The 19147-nt window shown below is 37.3% G+C and overlaps 1 protein-coding gene across 4 annotated transcripts in view; it reads left to right on the top strand.

Moving 5' to 3' along the window:
- SRBD1 (S1 RNA binding domain 1) overlaps positions 1–19147 on the top strand; it is a 123944-nt gene that overhangs the window by 1018 nt on the left and 103779 nt on the right. For 2 of the 4 annotated variants that reach the window (XM_064648397.1, XM_064648398.1), the window contains exons 2-11: positions 352–454; positions 4872–4968; positions 6259–6335; positions 6759–6924; positions 7887–8249; positions 9699–9865; positions 11040–11157; positions 11303–11441; positions 14229–14325; positions 15648–15783. In XM_064648397.1, coding sequence (XP_064504467.1) covers positions 6259–6335; positions 6759–6924; positions 7887–8249; positions 9699–9865; positions 11040–11157; positions 11303–11441; positions 14229–14325; positions 15648–15783 — 1263 coding nt within the window. In that variant the 5' untranslated portion in view covers positions 352–454; positions 4872–4968. Of the gene's footprint in view, positions 1–351; positions 455–4052; positions 4240–4849; positions 4969–6258; positions 6336–6758; positions 6925–7886; positions 8250–9698; positions 9866–11039; positions 11158–11302; positions 11442–14228; positions 14326–15647; positions 15784–19147 lie in introns of all 4 variants that reach the window. The other 2 variants (XM_064648399.1, XM_064648401.1) reach the window with 2 other exon arrangements.

Here is a 19147-nt window from a genome sequence, read left to right as displayed (position 1 = left end):
TGAAAATGGATGAGAAATGTTTGTGTGCTCCCTTTCTTGTGTAGTCCTCATCTGATTCGTTTACAGGCTGCTACACAACACAGGTTGTTCCTTTTCTCCAGTGGGACTACTAGTTATAGGAACAGGCATGGAGTAGAGTGTGCTTTCTCAGGGTGTAATTTGTGTGTTTCATCTTTTTGGTGGTACTTCTGTAAGTAGTACCAATAGGTAGTATTCCTACTAGTCTTATACCTTTGCCTTTCCAATTAGCTTTGGGGACTGTTTTGCTGTATGTCCCTCCCTTTCTTTCTGGTTGTAATTTTCCAGTTAGCACTGAAGTCTCCTAAATGGTGTCTGCCACTCCTTTCTCAGGCAGGCCTGACTGGCTTTGTGCAACTCCTTGGAAATCTGTACCAGCTTCTCTGAGCAAAAGTGTCTGGAAGTTCTCCAAGATTTTAACCTCGAGAGGATTACAGTAAGTTGGATTTATATTTTCAAGTACAACTCAGTTGACCTGATAAAACCCTGGAGAGATAAAACAATTTCCATACAAATCCCTACCATTGATCTGCATAGCATTTTTTCCCCTGTGTCATTGGCAGCATGCTCACACGTTGATTTTTTTTTTCTTAGAATGTTATTGTAGCATGCAATGGAGCTATCTTAAAATGACAAGCCAAATCAACCTGTTGAGAGCCTCCGTATATTTATTGAAGTGGGCCATTCTGCTGCTACTGTAATGGTCTGAAATTCACTTGTCATGTGGGATTTGTACAGTGCTTTTTGTGTCCTGCCCCAGGTGCTTCATGTTATAATAAACTGGTTTGGCTTAGACTTAGGAAGAAGCTGAAATGCAAAATTCTGTTATCCTTGCTCTTTTATTTGTGATGGAAAAGCAGAGGCTGTAGAACAAAGTTTGAGGAGCTTCATGCATAGCGGGATTCCTGTTCTGGTAAGGAATGTGTTGCTTTGGATTAACTGGAAAGGGGCTTTGGAAGTTTTTGTGGCCTTTTTAGCTGGAGAGGACTTTTTGCAGTTACTGTCAGGAAGTTAAATTCCAGGTGTATTTGTGGTGGTGGTGTGTTTGTTTGGATTGTTGTTTTTTGTTTTGTTTTGTGGGTTTTTTTGAATCCTGTGCCTTCAGGTAGAAAAATCTATTTGATTGAGTTATTTTTGATTCTGAAAATTGTTGCTGGAGCTTCAAAACAGGTGTGAGCTAGTGCAGGAATTTTTCGGGGGAGTTAGGAAAATGAGGCGGAGTGAGGATTTTTTAATCTAATTACTTGTAAACTGTTGTTAAACTTCTCTTTCTGCAAGCAGTTGCTTATGCCACCTGGATTCACATATGAAGCAATTTGCTTTTAATTGGTTGTGCCTTTGCATGAATAGGGAGATTGAAGAGAACAGCAGTCTCTAAATGAGATTTGGATTGCTCCTTAACATAATAAGGTCTTTAAGGCCTCAATCTACTTATATTCTATGTGCAGCCTAAACCTATTTGGGGAAAGAGACCAGAGAAATGATTGCTTCCTTGCTGTATGTTTTGTACATACCCATATTAAGATTCTGTACAGTAAAGTATAATAAGAGCTACCCTGTCAGTTGTCTTTATTCCTGGTATGGCCCAACGCTAAACTACACTAGCCTTATTTTAATCAGTAGCTGACAGGCAGGGAGAAGTGTGCTATTTACAGCTGTCAGGACAGCGATGTGGAGCTCTGCATTGGATGCAGAGAATAGAAGTGGTGGGAAGAAAATAACTGGCAGCAAAACTGGTGCCATACTATTTGGGGAGTGGACCTAGCAGATGTCTTTTTCTACAATAGCAATGATTTAAATATTTTCAGTTCTTCCTCGCTGGATAGAGTAGTAGCTCTGTGAAGTCCTTTAATTTTTAACTGGGAAGTACTTTTGAAGAACATGCTGTAACTGTTGGGTTTTGTGGAGACGCAAGGCTTTAGTCATGGCTGAGTGTGTTTCAAGCAAAGATGCTGTCATCTGGGACATGGACAAGCAGGTGGGTTTTGATTCCCCTGAACAGGGGGCCAAGAGTCTAATTTGAAAGTTCAGCATTAAGGTTTCAGACTATTGCACAGAAGCAAAAGATCATTTATGGACAGATACGAAATGAAACAGGAGTTGGGAGCCTAAGTATGTGGGCAAGGTCAAAGTTTCCAGGGCCTAGCTCATGTTGCCTGCCGTGGAAGTAAAATATTGTTGGAGAGATGAGTAAGAACTGTTTTTCTCAAAGAACAGCATTGCTTAAAATTAAAAGGTTTGTGATTACATATATAAAATGAGAAAAAATGTGTTAGCTAGTGTTACTTGGAAGTTTTCTGGCCTCAGATGTGAGGAGAGCTGCTAGAACAGAGCTTGCAGGAGTTCAATATGCCAGTTGGCAAGCTGGTGAAATCCTGCACAGGGTGGTTGGATAACTTGTGAACAGCATTGGATACTGCATGTTTACTTCCTTCAGGTGATAAGTACAGGAAATGCCAAGCACTGTAAACACCTCTGGTAAGGTACAGCAATACTGAACACAGACACAGGAAGGGAAGATGTTTGCTCTGACCTGACAGTGATATAAACAGGTTACTCTGATTTTTCAGCTTTGTGGTTGGCTCTTCTGCAGCTATGGGACTCTTCTGGTTTTGAAGGGGACATAGATCTATGCAACCTCTAGTTTCTTTCCTTGGGGGTAGAAGCCAACTCTCACTTTGAGTATGGTTAACTGAAGATGACAGAGAAGGAAGAGATAAAGGCACTTTGCCACTGAGACGAGTCTATCTGGAAAATACAATAGGAGATACGTGGCCAACTTCACACTGGCTTGATCCCAGCATGCTGTGGGAGGGTGAATAAAGCTCTTCTGAGTTCCCTCAAGACTTGAGGCAGGAGATATGGGGGACCATATCCCCATAGAAGCAAAGCATGGAACTAGCAATAGGTGGTTTGATTGCCTTGTCATGTAGTCAGTGCAGTCAGTGTTGTAGATACCCCATGTGGAGCTTAACTGTATTTGCCTGTTTCTTGAATCTTTCTGTCTCACTTCAGGGACTGTCTCTAAGCTTTCTAAAAAAAAAAAATCTGTATTAGTTATCTGTCATCAACAGTGGCATTTAAACTTGTTGCTTTTTCATCCTCTTCCCTGCCTCCCCCTCCGCAGTGAATCACAGAAGGGCTGTTTTTCTTAGTCATTAACTGTAGGTGTTTGCACACCCCAGCACAAGCAGCTCAAGAGGAAAATTTAGCAGACAGCTGTCTGGCAATTTGGAATTAAATCAGAAGTACTTTTGTGGGTTCTAATTAAAAAATTATTTTTGTAAACAAGAAGTATACTTGTAGTAACTATAAGAGTCTTTTCTACAAATAAATAGTACAGTTATTTTGCTGTATTCATTATGAGAAGGAGAGGTGGTTATAACTTATTTCACTTGGAGTGAAATATCATGACTCTTTTTTTCCTTATGGTACCCCATGTTTGATACTTATCTCACAGATGCTTTTTTGGTATTGACTTTTATTTTCATCTGTAGAACTCCATTTTAGCTTCTGACCATGTCTTGACTGTTCATGGAGAGCGGAGAGTTAGTCTGAAATAAGTTTTGTGTTTTGAATTGATATCTTACCTTAGTTCAAATTAGCTTTAGTTGCAGATATAAAAGCCTTTAAGAGCAAAGTTACCACTCTTCTCAAGAAAATTTAGTGGATTAATAGCATAATTAAAGTTGTAGTATATGAGACTAACTCACTATGTGCTTGTAAGAACTGACACTATTGATGAGTGGGACAGAGGACAGGTTCTGTGTTGGTCTTATCTTCTTTGATCTTCTGGATCAAACATATTTGAGACTTCTCCAGATTTCTAAAGTACTGCAACAAACACTTTAAAGATGATCTAATGATTTTTTTTGAAGTGGAAGATCTCAGAAATCAAATAAAAAAAAAACCCCAAACCCAAACATTGAAATGCCCTGTAAAGACTTAGCCTTATTACACATCACCTTCTATTCTGTTTCATGCTTTCCTATGCCATTTTTATGTTGGCTGTATGGATGTTCTGCTTCTTTCAGTGTGCTGTTTGAAGACAAGTAGACTTGGACTTTAAGGATGTAGGAGCAAATACTACTCTGTTCATGAGGAATGTGAAAAATGCCTGGTTTCAAAGACTAAGGAGCTCATTTCCTGTTGTTGTGCTGATATGGAGAGTTAAATAGGTCGTCAGCATTGGATGTCAGGAATTACAATTAAGTTTATAAAGTGAGCATTACTATTGTCACAATCTTACTTCATGTAACAACATAAATGTTGAGATATTTTGAGACTCTGGCCTTGGCCACTTGAGGTGAGAGGGAAATACTAGTGGAAAAGGCCTTCCAGATGAAGTTTTCTTTCTACATGGACTTTTGGGTAAGCTTTGGAACTGTCATGGTGATATGCTGAGTGTTCAAAATTGGCAGTGAAGTTTAGAGTAGTGTTACTTAGAGAGGGGGTTGCTGACCTCCAGTGAGAAACTGTGCATATTGGCTTTTTCCTTCTTACTTGCAGTGATTCAATGCGTAGCTTCCGAAATTGCTCGGAATACTAAAGAATACCCACCTAGCTGGATTAGGTGAAGAAGAGTGGCAGATACAGAAATTGTAAGCTAAACAGCTAGTTGGAAAACTGTGAGAGCTAACCATTTGAAAAGTGTGCCAGTGCCTGCAAAAGAATGGATCAGAGATCCATCCGGCTTGGATGTTACCTAATTTTGGAAATCTTGGTGTTACTGTTTTTTGTTTCTCCCATTCACAGATTAAACTGTGATATAAAATGGAAACATTATTTTTATACCTCTGAGGTAATGGAAATAAATAACTAATTAATTCAGAACTGTGATAATGACTGTTCAGGTATAAAGAGCAAAGGAAAACGGAGAAGTGGATTGGCTGGATGAGGTTGCAGGTGTCTCAGAACTGTCAGTGAAAAGTCACCTGGGAAGCTAATAAGGTGAGTAATATTGGTTGTGTTCTGTGGAGATTTGTGGTTTTCTGTGGTGGATGTGTATTCTAAGCAGTCACATAATGGGATTTTGGTCAGTGACACAGCACAGCAATGCTGACCTGTTACCGACCAAGATGATTGGTAGAGGAATGTGTTTTGCAAGCAAGCTAATAGTGCTTTTTGACGTGGGCCTCTTTCAACTACGGTGCTGAAAATGTCATCTAAATTTTTGTTCTACTTTACAAGGAAAACTTGCTGAAAGCCATTTATAACAGTGGTTGTGCTACTAGTGCTTGAGTCAGAATGAAGTTAGATTAAAGGGCGTTTTGCCCTTAAGTTAAATGGCACTTTGCAAAGTGCTTATCCACTTTGTATTGTGCAAACATGGGACTTTAAGCCTCACAGTGGTAAGGCTGCATCAAAGGTCAAGTTATTACAAAGAGTTGGAGAACACAATGTGAAGAACAATGAAATTGTACTAGATGGGGTAAAATGTGCTTCTGAGTTTTATAATTATGGAAATAACTTATGATTTGCTTTTTTTTCTTGTTAAGTTTTTTTAATTTTGATTTTCTGTCAGGTAAAATTTTGAGGATACCTACAATTTTTTAACTAAAACTGATAAATATGATTATTAAAATTCGCAGGCTCAGCTACTATCAAAAATTCTGTGACTGTTTAACTGAAATGTAGCTATTGTAGGTATGAAACTTGGATCAGGAGAAAGTGTATGTCTTGCCTTTTTACTTTTGGTAATTGTTTTATGCACTTGCTATATGCTAGTGAGCAACTCATTCAAAATAATAGTTTTTATTGTGCATACAAGCAATGGATAGTCTTTAAAGGTGAAATTCTAGACCATAATTGACAATTGTCTTGTCCTGTCCCATCAAAACCATATGTGAGCTCACTTTACTAGATTTTAATTTGATTTGCTGTGCTGTTTAGATGGATGGAGGAAAGACTGGCATAGTATATATGATAACCAATAATATGTTTGAGAACCAGTACTCTTTTGGCTAGGATAGCTTTACATGCAAGCCAAATAATTAACTCCATGTGAAGAGAAAAGTATTTTGAGAGGTTATAGTGCTGGTGTGTTTGTTTGCTTTGGTTGAATGTGTGCTGCTGTGGCCTAAATTCTTGGATGCCAAGAAATCCAAACTCTCTCTAGAGGAAACTTTTGTGATTGGTGAAGACATTATGAGGGCACATTTGGCAGTGAGTTAAAGGGCTGAATAAGAGAATACAGCTTCAACCAAATGTCCTATTTCTCTCTTCTTGCCTCTGTTTCAGATGTCATCTCTACCAAGGAGGGTGAAATCTCAAGCCAAAGCCCTTACATCAGAAGAACTACCTTCGTTTCTTAATTCGTAAGATCATTTTTTTCCTTAGGATTTTTTTAAAGGTTTATACTAAGCATGAGCAATTGCTTAAGAACAACACTCAGTTTCTGAGAGGTTGATTAAAAGTTTTTCACGCACACAACTTCAATTATAAAACACAAATTACGTATGTTTCTTCATGCTCACAGTGAAGGTATCATGAAAGGGAATTGCCAGTTCTCCAAACAGAATCAGGTGTGTACACATCCCCAGAACTAGTTTCATAAAAATTGGTAAATTGTTCAAGTCATTAGCTCTGCAGCAGTGTGAAAGACCTGTATTTGTTGAATCTACCTACCTTTCTGGTAATTCTTACTGTTTGCTTTCTTTCATGCCAGAAAACTCAAATTAGCTTGCGTATGTATATTTTTTATTCTTATAGGCAATATTGTTGATTTGTTTGTTTTTCAGGAGCTCTGAATCAGAGGAGGAAGAGGAGGAATGGAAGCCAAAAACAAAAATCGCCAAGAAACGTTGTTTGCCAAAGAAAAATGAGGCAAAAATTAAAAAAGCTGCTGTTCCACAGCCAGCTGGGGCCAAGAAAACGGTCAAGAAGGTAGCAATAAAAGAGGAATTGGTGAGTATCTATAAGCAAGAGACATATAATTACTGCAGTTGGCAAGTAACATGACCAGAATTTTTCCAGCTTTGGTTCGGTTGGTTGCCTGAGTCTGATCAGCTTGTATGATTCCACTGTTCCTGTGAATATTCAGTACGTTGGATAAACATGACTTTCTTATGCATTAAAGTGTCCATATCTAAGGGCTGCCTTGAAAATTTTGGCCAATGATAATGGAACGTGGTTTTCCCTGGAGATCTTTCGACAATGTAAATAAATAATGCCTGTCTTCTTTCTCTAATGTCTCTGGTTTCTATATTGCAACTTGGACATCTTTTTTTTCACTGGCTGGGTAGCACAAAAAAAAAAAAGCCTGTGCTTACGTTTTCTTGCACGGCTGTCCAGTCCAGTAAGGATTACAGTTTTAATATGATTAATATAAAATCCTGTTCTCTTGGAGATCACTTGCCTCTGTCAAATATTAACATCAGAGATCACACCATGGCAAAGCCAGTCCTTCGACCTTCTGAAGATGGTCTCTCTGGAAATTCAGGAAAGAAAGTGTGGCTTGTCCAAGGTTAAACTGTATTTTGGCAGACTGAATCTCAGTTCCAGTTCTCATGCCGGGAACCTAACTCATTAGGAGAGTGCTTACCTGCCCTGCTTTTTCCTGTTTTGTTGAGATGAGTGGAGGTAAAGACTGTAGGTCAGTGTCTTCTGAACCAGAGTCCAATTAAATTCTTTCCTGCATAATTTTATTTGATCTTTTAAATCACAGTTCTGCTGGATGTGTTTGTATCATTTCCTCCATGAAAGATATATTTCAGGTTATTTGATTTCTGGCTTGGCATTTCGCTGCTGAACAGGGACATCACTTGGGAAAATGATGTCTGGTAGCAAGTCTTTCTAGATTTTAAATGCAATGTTGAACTACTTTGTAACAGCCAATGCTTGATATGGTTTCAATGTCTTTTTGGCAGGATGTGTCCTTGCCTATTGCACCTGTAGAAGATAATAGAATGCAACTTCTAAAACCTAAGGAAGAAGATGTAGGCACTAAACCAAAAAGTTTAAATCAAAAGCCAGAAGTGCCTAAAAAAGTGGAAATAAATTCATTCCAGGGGAAAAACAAAAAGAGTTTAGGGAGTGATGAAAAACCCTCAACGAGTGTTCCTGTAGTGGGGAATCAAGTGAAACATGAGGAATGTGAAGAGGCTTTTGCATTTGATGAACCACCCTCTAAAAAGATGAAGTTGAATGCATGTCCTGAAGGAAAGCCAGTTAAAAATCTTGGAAGGAACAAAATAAAAGAAGAATTTGAAATGAACTGGGATATTGTACAGGTATGAGATCTTTTCCTTTTCTGACTTATCAATGAAACTATTTCATACATAACTGGCATTTAGAATCTTAACATAAAATTTCAGTCGTCTGAAGTTAAGTAGTCATTTAACCTCTGCTTAAGCTGTCATACTACATGTATAAATATAGATGTTGGTTGGTAACTGTTAGCCTTCTGGTATTTGTGATTTCGGCAGTCTTTAGTACAAATCCTGTAACAGTTTGCCTGTTTCACCTTTATCAGCACATGGTTTTTTTTGTGGATGCACTCAACTGAAACTCCTTCAGGAAGGGATGCTGAAAGATTTGGGATGACTGTGTGCAGAGTTTCAGTTTAAGATTTAATTAGTGTGGATTGTTTTGTTGTAGAGACTCATTTGAGAGTGTTTATGGTCCCATCACGGAGGAGATCGTGTTCCTCACACAGCAGTGACATCAAGGGAGATACCGTCTTTGTTTTTGTAGGATGTTAACTTTGAAGCTGTTCAGGTGAAGACAGTTTTAGGATAGCTCTTGTGCTGGGAGACTAGGTGTGGTTATGGAAGATTTTAATATGAGCAGAATGGGAATAGTTAGGACACATTGTATTCATCATCCTTAGTACTCTCTGCTTGAGAAGACTATAAAATTTTGTTTGTGAGTTTCATAAAATATTCCCAGAAATACAGATGGAGAATTTGATCCTTGTGTATTGCTGCTCTAAAAGCAGTGACTATGATTGCACGGATGTTGTTATATTTTAGGCTTCAGGATAAAACTTTTGAAAGGCTTTTATATCAGCTATCTATGGGATTAACTGTAGTGAAGTGCAAACAAACTGTGACAGTTAAAATGTTGCGAAGATAAGCTACTTATATAGTTTTTAATTGATTCCACATTGATACACTATAACTTTATCTTTAGAAAGCTCAATTTGTACAAAATCATGTTTAACTTTGTAAGGTTTGGTTCATCTTGAGGCTGTTAGTAGTATTATGTTAGTTTCCTGTTATTGGTTGAGTGGGATTTGGATGGGCTCTGGCTTTGTGGGTTTTGTTTGTTTGTTTAGTTTAACCATGATGTATGTCATTGTTGGCTTAAAAAAAAAAAAGCCTAATTTTCTCAGTTGCCATGTACAGTTTACTGTCTTTCTATTTTGTTTTACAATTTTGGTTTGGTCTTTTTTTTGTTCCCAAGAGGCAGTCCTTCCTGCTTTTTTTTACTGTGGTTACAAGTTTCTGGAAATATTGGTTGCTGCATGTCTTGCTGAAATACTGGATGTGATGGCTGGATGCAAGAAAATCCTGACATCAAGTCTTAGGGAGGACAGTAGTCCCTACTGGCCAGTGGAATATTCTGGGAGTGGTTTTGAATGTTGAGTGAGAGGCTCTTTAAAGCAATCTACCACCTTTCTTAAGTGTGTTTTGTTTCTTTGCTGTATTTTGTTGTTTTTTTCTTTTCTCCTTTGACAGACCTTGTCAGACATAACAAATGTCGAGCCATGGGTATGTGCAAACTTAATTAATCTCTTTCAAGAAGAAAACACAATTCCTTTTATTGCTCGCTATCGAAAAGAGCTCATTAATAATCTGGAGGCCGATGCCTTGCGAGAAATGCAGCAAACCCTGGAAGAGCTACGGTAAGTTAGCACAGGGAAGCATCTGGGTGGGAGGTAAGTAACAACTGACTACCGCTTCTGTGTCCCTCTTTTTGGCACTTTGTATACACTACAACTATAAAGGAGCTTATAAAAAAAGAGTTTAAAACTGAGATAATTATGCTTGATACCTGCCTGGGGTTTTGTTGGGTTTTTGTTGTTGGTTTTTTTTTTTCTTTCACTCTAAGTAACAAGACATCTAGCATTATTAATTGCCAAAGAAAAACTAACATCTTAATCTCCTTGCAGTTTATTACAACTGCACAGAAAAAAACTTGTACCGAAAGAGTAGTTTACAGTTGCTGGAGATATGTAGCCAGATGAGATGTAAGCTGCATCTTAGAAAAAGATCTTAGAAAAAGAATCATTAAGAATCCCTTGGCTCCCTGCTTGGAGCAGGGAAGCCTCTAGCAAAGAGCCCTTCTTGATGCTGGAGTGTACCAGGAGAGCAGGCTAAACTCTCCCAGACCATTGCAGCAAAGAAATGATCAGCAAAGCTTGTTGCAGCGATGGGTGAGACTGCTTTCACTTCTTGCTTTTGGGTGGCCACATGTTCTTGAAATGGCAATTGCACAGACTTGCCAGCTGTTCGGTCAACATGGTGCCTTCCTCCTTGTACTCCCTGCTATCCCCTGTCAAGAGGTTCTTTCCAAAGAAGGAAGGTAGCCTGAGAGAGTTCTTATCTGAACAAGTAATTTCAATAACAAAATACCTCTGCTGCTTGCAGTTGGTCATGTGTATCTTATTGAAGACCTGGGAGTTTAAATCTGGTACCCTGTGCTTGATGCTGCAGAACTATCTGTACATGAATTGCAACTGTAAGTGCTCATCAGCATGGGTTTATCTTTTTGTTAGCCTTTTTGTTTGGCTTCTAGGTCAGTAATCTTGTAGAAATGTAAGTAGCAGTATTGACTATCAGTATTGTTTTCCTTAAAGCTACCACAAGATATTTTGATACAATTTTGAAATAATTGGAGAAAGAGAGTAATGGTTAGAAACTTTCGGATTATCAGACTTGGTTTGTTGAGGATTAGCATGAGATACCATCTTCAGGGATTCCAGAGAGTTTCAGCAGTGTAATACACAAGGTCACAATCAACAGACTTTTTAATTCACTGTGAAATGTGACTGTTAATATTAATCTCTTGCATTTTAGTACTGTTGCAAAGAAGACACATACAACGATACAGAAGTTGAAGAAAGAAGGAAAATTATCTGGTTGCCTTATGGAATCATTATTAAATTGCAGAACTTTGGAAGAATTGGACCACGTGGTCAGTACTCTGGTCTCTTTCAGATCATCCTTAGTTTAAATGTAATCTTGCATAACTAAATAGTGCATAATATCAAGTACATAGCATGACTGAAATATTTCCTTGCTTTTTAATAACTATGTTTTGTTTTCTTTTTTGTTATAAGTCTGCACCTTATAAAACTGGGAGTAAAGGCACCAAAGCCCAGAGGGCCAGGCAGCTGGGATTAGAACCTGCTGCTCTCTCCCTCCTGCAGAACCCTGTGGAACTCAATCTCTTTTCTTACATTAGACCCAATACCAAAGGTAAGTGCTCTTCTTCTGTGAGCAGTAATGTCCTAAATATCTGAAAATATTTTAAAAGGGGAATTACTTTAAATTGTTCTGGTATTGCTGGACTACTTTAAATTCAACAGCACTTTAAGCAACATCTGGTAAGAGTTTACATTTAATGCCATGACTCTCCAACCTTACCTGTCTCTTAGTAAATAGTAATAATTATGGTATAAAAGAGACAGAAGTCTGGAGACCTTACAGTTTACATCCGTATTTACTGGTAAGAGAGAGGGAACTGCCCCACACACCTGAAACCTCTCCATGGTTCTACTTGAATTGTTTCCTGAAGAGTCGATGGTACAAGAGGCTTATGCTTGTGAAGGAATTGTCATCCAGCAAAGCACATCTTAATAAAAACTGGCCTTGGTGATTGGGAATGAACAGGAGAGTTTTTGTTATTGAATGACAGTAGGGATTGGAGATGTAATCTCTGAAATTTGACCAAGAACTTTTAACAACGCGATTGTCACAAATAGACTGCAGAATTGTGTGTCTTTGTGGATGCAGTTATGGGTGAATCTGTAGGGGGCAATCTCTGACAATAAAATGCCAAGATTCCTGCATCCTTCTTTATGATGTTAAAATAGAGATGTACTTCTGTTCTTCCCTGCCCCAACAGATACTTTTGCAGTTTCAATGTAAAGATACTGAACCTCCTTAGTAAGACTGACTCTTACTCTTCCTTCTTTAGTTTATTTTATTTAAATATCGCTTATAAAACTCTGCTAATTTTGCATTGAAAATCAGTTACCAAATATTTTGATTTTTAATTAACTGCATTTTAGCAGATGTCATGACTTCCTACAGCAGTATATTGCAACCACGCATTGACTGTTCTGGCAGAGTCTAAAGAGCCAAAAGAAAATCTTCATGGTGGAAGTTCAAATAAATTATTTAGAGTATATTCAGAAGGAAGTGCTATTTGTTGCAGCATAAACATTAGCTTTTGAAAATCAGTACACCTATTTTCAATTTTGTGCTAAAAATAATTCTCCTTAGGTTTATATAATGGTTTGCATTTGAAAGACCTCAGAAATTTGTATACATCTATGAACTGGGTCACTTTCATCAACTTGGGAGCCAGTTTGGCAACCTATATACAGCTTGAGATCAGAGTGAATTTGCAGTACAGAAAAGTTTTCATCAAATCTTAATATTTCATTCTTTCAAATTCTCAATGTTTTTCAACTTATACTAAAAATAAACTGAAATAAAAACAGCAGTTCATGTTTCAAAGCCAGACCTTGGAAAGTTAAGGAAGCAGGCTCCCCAGAAAATTTAGTTCTTCCTTTCAGTTGTATGAATGGTCAAATATTTCTCTCATTACACAAGCATGTGCTGGTGGACACAGTAAAATGCCCATGGAAACTTTATAATTTTAATTCTGACTGGGTTTGGCCTATGCTATCTCGTTCAAATTCTCTACTAGAATTAAAATAATTTTGCCGTGCACACTTATGGTACTTTAGTGTCTTAATTCATATTCAACATGATGCACGTCCTAAAATTCCCTTAGCTTTGTGTTCTGACATGACATTACTTTTACCATAAGAAAAACTAACTTGTAAATGTAAGGATCCAAATTTTATAACTTCTGATAAGTTCAGGCATTTAATAATGTATTCTTATTCTCACATTTTTTTTTCTTTCTAGCAGTGAAGTTTAGCTTCCTTGCCTTAAAAAAGGGCAAGATGAATTTTTTATGGTGTGTAACTTTATAGCCCAATCAGAAGCAGGATTCTAGATTCAATATAATGAATAGCTAGAGCTATGCAATTTTTTAAAATAGTGTTAATAAAGCTCTTTCAAGATATTGGTAGTCCATCAGACAGCAAAATGAAAAATAATGTGTGCCGAAGGAGACGGTTAATGCTGCCTTTGCGAGCTCTAGGATTCTTGCTTTTTGCTCTGAAGCATTCATTGCTGATTGTTGCTTGAAACAGGGTTAGATAATATTGAACTAAAATACAAGATGTCAGTTTTATTTCATTGTCTTCTGGTTCTGGTCCAATTCAATCACTGTGCGAAGGAGAATAATGTGCCGCTTCTTCTGACCTTTTCAATTAAGGGACGGTTCTGCCTGTTGGAAATTACCTGAATAATTCTGTTATCTCTCCAGAGATACGAAAACATTTATAACTTCATGTCTTTGAAGACATTTTAGGACTTCAGTGTTCTGTAGGAGGGGTTGATGGTATCCTGACCTCAGAAGGTCGTTGTGCAAACTCCTGCTACAAACCCGTGGAAATATAAAACTATTACACAGAGAAAAGACAGGATTGCCTGTGAAGAATTTAGGCAGTTTCCATATCAGTAGTAAAATGTGTAGACTTCTGTTGCAGTTTCTAATTTTATTAAAGTTTCAAAAATTATATTTAAATATCCAGTTTTGCTATTTTAAATAATTGATTTATATCATGAATGTCAAGATCCATTAGCATCAAAGTCAATAAAATGAGACAAAAGTAGGTTTTTTTGTCCTTTTGTCTTATGATACTTCATTGGTCACTTTAGGCTCATTAAAAATATAATAATTTCAGATGTTTTGGAAAGGAAGTTTAGTTGATAACAAAATTTCAATGAATTAGGATTCTTTGAAACCTCTGCAAGTCAGTCAGATATCTTTAATCAGTTATCTTTCAGCTTGTATGTATTTTCTTAGTGCCTGTGCAGTTGTGTAATTTTTTGTATTAGTTTTTTCTATATTTATTAACTGTATATTATATTGACTGTATTCTATAATTATTTTTTTCTAAGGGCTTGCAAATATCCAGGAGGTAGAGACTGGAGTACAGCATATTTTAGCAGACATCTTTGCTAAAGACAAAGACACACTGGATTTTATCAGGAAACTGTAAGTTTCATTCTTAGTTTCTAAAATTTCCTGGTTACATGGTAAGATTCAGTCTCCTAGCGTGCTGGTACAGAACTTTTTTTTTAATGATAGGAAAACTGTGTTACTGTGAGATTTAGGTCCATTCCTGTGTACATTTGTTAGCCCCTCTGCCTATCTGGCTGTCAGTTGAGGAGAGATCTTCTGTAGGCATGTCATGATGCTGTGACTCCCAAAGAACGTAAAATTCTCTGTGGCTCTGCTCCACATACAGCAGTTTTCCCTTGCAGTTAGTGACCCATAAGGGAATTTTCCATCCTTGCACTTTCTTCAAGCTATAACTTTTCAGTGATGCATCTGTTTAAGCTGTTGCTCCAATAGCTGACTTGACACCAGTCAGTGTAATTAGCGTGCAGTGATGGTTGATTTTGGCATTGGTAGCCAATAAGGCAAACAAATATGACTGTTTTTAAAGCAGGAGTTACTGATCCTTTAATTGTGTTAGCTGAATTTATGTTTTCTTACATCACCTGACATCAGTGTTGCCATGTCTGGGGAATTGGTATGACAGAGTAATAGCCACTTGTTATTTTTTCTGCTGTGTGCCATCTGGGATGGAGAAGAGAACTATCAAAGAATATGTGCTGCCCTAGGGGCATGCAATATTGTTTTGAGTCAGCAATGTGATAATTTCAGTGAAGGGGTTGTGTGCTGTCATTACCTGACAACCACTTTCATTCTTTTGACCACTGGAAGTTCCTTAGTGTAATAGTCAGTGCTTTACAGATCAATCCTGTGGATCTGAAGTGTGTTGTATGTATGGTAATGATGAGGAACATTCAGGAAGCTATCTGTTTGGGATCCCTGTTACTCCTAAAAATAATGACAACTTTTATGGCTGTTAAGTGCTCAAAGCAAGAAATTAATTCTGAGGCTGGGTAGATTCAAGAGAGATATTGCATTTCTATAAAATAGAGAACTACTATAACTCTTTTTTTTTTTTTTTTTTTCAACTTCCCAAAATTTGTTGGTTGAAGTTGAATCCATAACTGATGAAACTGAAGTGCCAGTGGTGGCTTTTGGGTATCCATTCCCTTCAGGAGAAGGGCTGTGATAGCTTTTTCTGAGGTCTGCTTGAATGTCTTCTCTTGGTATGTTCCAGTCAGTGTAAGTTATGTCAGTCTCAGCATTAATATATGTCATCCAGTTCTGCAGGTAATTAGAGTTAACATAATCTGTAATTGAGCAGATTCCAAACTGCATTTTTATTTAATATGTGCAGTAATGACTTGTTACAAGTTTCATGCTAAAATACCTTATTAATATCTGTTTTTTCTATTCAGATGTCAGCAGAGGTACATTTCCATTCAGTCAACCTTGGCAAAAGTGTCATCCAAAAGTGGAAATGAAAAAGATATTAATAAATTCCAACTCTACCATGAGTTTTCTTGCAGTATAAAGAACATTCAGCATCATCAGGTACAACTTCAAATTTGTATTTTTTCTTAGAATTTTAACTGTAGGAAACGTGGCTTTGTTTTTGAATTTTGTTGCTTCAAACTGATTCTAAAGCTACTTTCTTTTTCTTTACAGTAGAGGTAGAGCCTTTCAAATTCTTGAAATGCAGGACTAAGCTGTTAGTCTCTGTTTTAAGAAACTGAGCAAAGGACTGCTATTCAGTATGCCCACTGTGTAATTAATTTTCATTAAACAAATACTTATAATGATTTATGTATCAGCTAAATCATACCAATATTGAAATACTTTTGGTGTGTGTCACACCCTCCCTCCTTTCCCCTGGTGACAAGTGCATATCAGGAGTCATCGGTGACATGCTCTGTAGGGGTGAGACTGGGTAGAAGTGACATAGTAGTGGAAACTGCTTGGTTGCAGCGTAGGAATTTGAAGCAAAAATGGATAAACTTATTCTTGTTTCCTTTGGATGTTTGCTGCAGCACTGAGTCAGAGTTCTCTGAGCCATTTGACACTAAACCTGACAGGTGAAACTGGTGAGAAGTATCAGGAAAGGGTCCAGAAAACTGAAATTAAAAGTGACCTACAAAGGCAGCTCAGGGGAACATCCCATGCACTACCCCAAAAATGGGTTTGTTTTATAAGTCATCAGTATTCCCTTTGATGAAGCATCTTTGGTTATCATAGACTTGTATAACTAGATAAGGAAATAAAGGATGAAGCAAACTTACTAGCTGATGAGAAGCTGATGATGGCTAGGCTACCCCTGTTCCTGAAGTTCAAAGGCTGAAGTGTGATGCACTCTATACAATTGTCAAGACCTTTGAGATAATTCATGACTAATCACCAAGTGAATTGTCTCTTGTTTTGGTCGCAATTACCTAGTTTAAAAAAAAAAACAAACAACTCAACAAAAACAAAAACAAAAAACAAACAAACAAAAAAAACCCACCAAAAAAACACAAACAAACAAAAAAAAAAACCCAAAAAACCCAAAAGAAAATCTCCAAACCAAAACAAACCATAATACCACACAAACAGACCCTCTTGGCTGCTTCTAACTAGAAATGTCCTTTTCCTTCAGATGACTGTTATATGCTCTCATTTTTTCTGTGCTTTCCATGTTAAAACAGTGTGATGTTTTGAAGTAATAAAGGATTTTATTGCATGTCTTGAAATTGATTTATTACAAAAACTATTTCACAGCATGGATGGGCTAATTTTTACACCATTTCCCACCCTCCAATATGAAAGGTGTTAGGTGAAAGGCTAAATAGCTACTAGTGATTTTAGTAGACAAGTCTTCTGTAGATATTTGAAGAGGTAGCTGTAGTTGTTTTCTTTGTAATGATTATGAACATTTACTGTACTTATATTGGTAATTATTTGGTGAAAACTTACTTCTAGAAGGTCTGGGAAGGTTGATAGAGCATCTGTTGACTACTGTGATGACATTCACAAAAGTTTGTAGATTCATCAGAAAATTAAGTGCTGTGGTGTATGGATTTTTTGTGTGCTTTACTGTTGAAGGAATACTTGGGCTGTAAAAGACTACTTAGTTTTACCTGCACTGACAGTGGTGAATACTGAGATATGCAACATGTTTTGGATGAGCAAGTGTTTCCTGGGATGATGGTATGATTTACTTGTCTGAGGCATCCTTTTTTTTTTTACTTAAGAAAAACTGTTGCTTAGTTAGAGCCAAGGCTAGAAACCATATTTCCCAAACTTGGTCAACGTTTTGATCGTGTGGCTGCATTGTTTCTTATCCAGGATACTCCTTACTTTGTTTGATATTAACTTGATCTGTTCTGGTTTATTCTTCCTTGTGTCTGTTGCTAACCTTAATGTCTCTTTCATTACCCATTCTAGCTCTCTGGCGAAGTCATAACAGCTGATTTTGCAGCTGGTAGTGTTGTAATAATGGGATACTTTTGCACACATACCTGCTGTCTTTCATCTGTATAGTACTGCTATTGACTGTTCTACCACATTGAATATTTCTGTATTGTGAATTGTAGAAGTCTGAGTTGCTTGTGCTTTGCTGAAGTTTCAAGGCTCAAGGTATAGCAGGGCTCTTTTGTCCTAATTAAGGAAAAAATGCATTTTATGATCATTTCTGACATTAGAATTTGCAGAGTTCTCTGTTTTGTAAATGTACTGTAACTTTTTATGTCTGTTTTTGGTTCTTTGTTTCTTTGTTAGTTTTTCAGTTTCTGTCTTTCTCCCTTTTTTATTTTGATAATGAAATGAGAGAAAAAGTTGGTTTTGGTTTCTTTTATCTGCCATTTCTTCATTAAGCTGAAACCCAGATATTGTACTTTCAAAAGTCTTTCTCATTACCTTCAATTTCTTTATCACTTGACCTTATTCCCCTACTGGTGCAAGTTGCCATTTTTTAATTTCTTTTATTTCATTGGGTTATGACCATCCTCTTTAGTACCTGAAAGTCTTTATTTTTTCCTTCACCTAAGGCTTTGAAGAAATACTTCTTTTTTTGCATTTAAAAACTGGTAAAAACATATTCTTTTAAGAATAGAGTAAAAGATGGCTTCAAGGGAAGAAATTCTCTGGTTTGGTTCAAGATTATTAAAAGAAGTTTATACCTAAAAAAGATATAGAAAAGCCTGAAACTAAGCTATTTTATAAATTTTACTAATCCCCCAGGACTACAGGTTAAATAGCTGTGTTTGAAGAACACTTATAGAATTCACTGTTTTTAAGACCTTCTCTACTGCTTTCGTGACTGCATACAGACAAGTGTTCTAAATTCATTTAGCTGGAGGCAAAAGTCAGCTTTAAATCACCTCTTTGCAGAGTTGCAAATACAGGATTCTGTAAAATGTTGCACTGAAACTTGTCATCGCTGGAGTATGGCAGTGCTAAGTAATCTTAAAGATCTGAGTACAACCCTTACTCTGCTCTAGCTTCCCTGTGTGTAAAGGGGGTGGACAGTAGCCTAGCATGTTAACTGTAAGAGGATAAGCTGTGCCCTTATGACCAAAGCATGTGTAGCTATGAGGGTGCCTTGCAGAGTGTGTTGCAGTGAGTGAAGCTGCTGTGCAGTAAAGCTGCAGCTCCGTTTTGCAGTTCTGCAGCTGTCACTGCACACCCTTGTACATCTGAATTGTTTTCTGTGCCGTTGTTGTTCTGTGTGCTGAGGCACGCCACAGAATTATCAGGACTGGTGTGAGGTCGGCTTGTTTGACTGAAAATGGTAAAACACTGAATCTGAAATGAGAAAAAGAACTTTGTTGTTTTAAAAGCCTGACTCCAGATTTGACGTGGTTGGACACCTGTGGGTGTTTCCAGCTGGAACATTTTGCTGTCGAGAGGTTGAGCCGCAGTTTCTTCCTTTGGCAACAAGGAG

Source organism: Pseudopipra pipra, chromosome 3 (assembly GCF_036250125.1).
Source record: "Pseudopipra pipra isolate bDixPip1 chromosome 3, bDixPip1.hap1, whole genome shotgun sequence".
Classification (NCBI taxonomy): Eukaryota; Metazoa; Chordata; class Aves; order Passeriformes; family Pipridae; genus Pseudopipra; species Pseudopipra pipra.
This window is presented reverse-complemented; position numbering and strand designations above follow the sequence as displayed.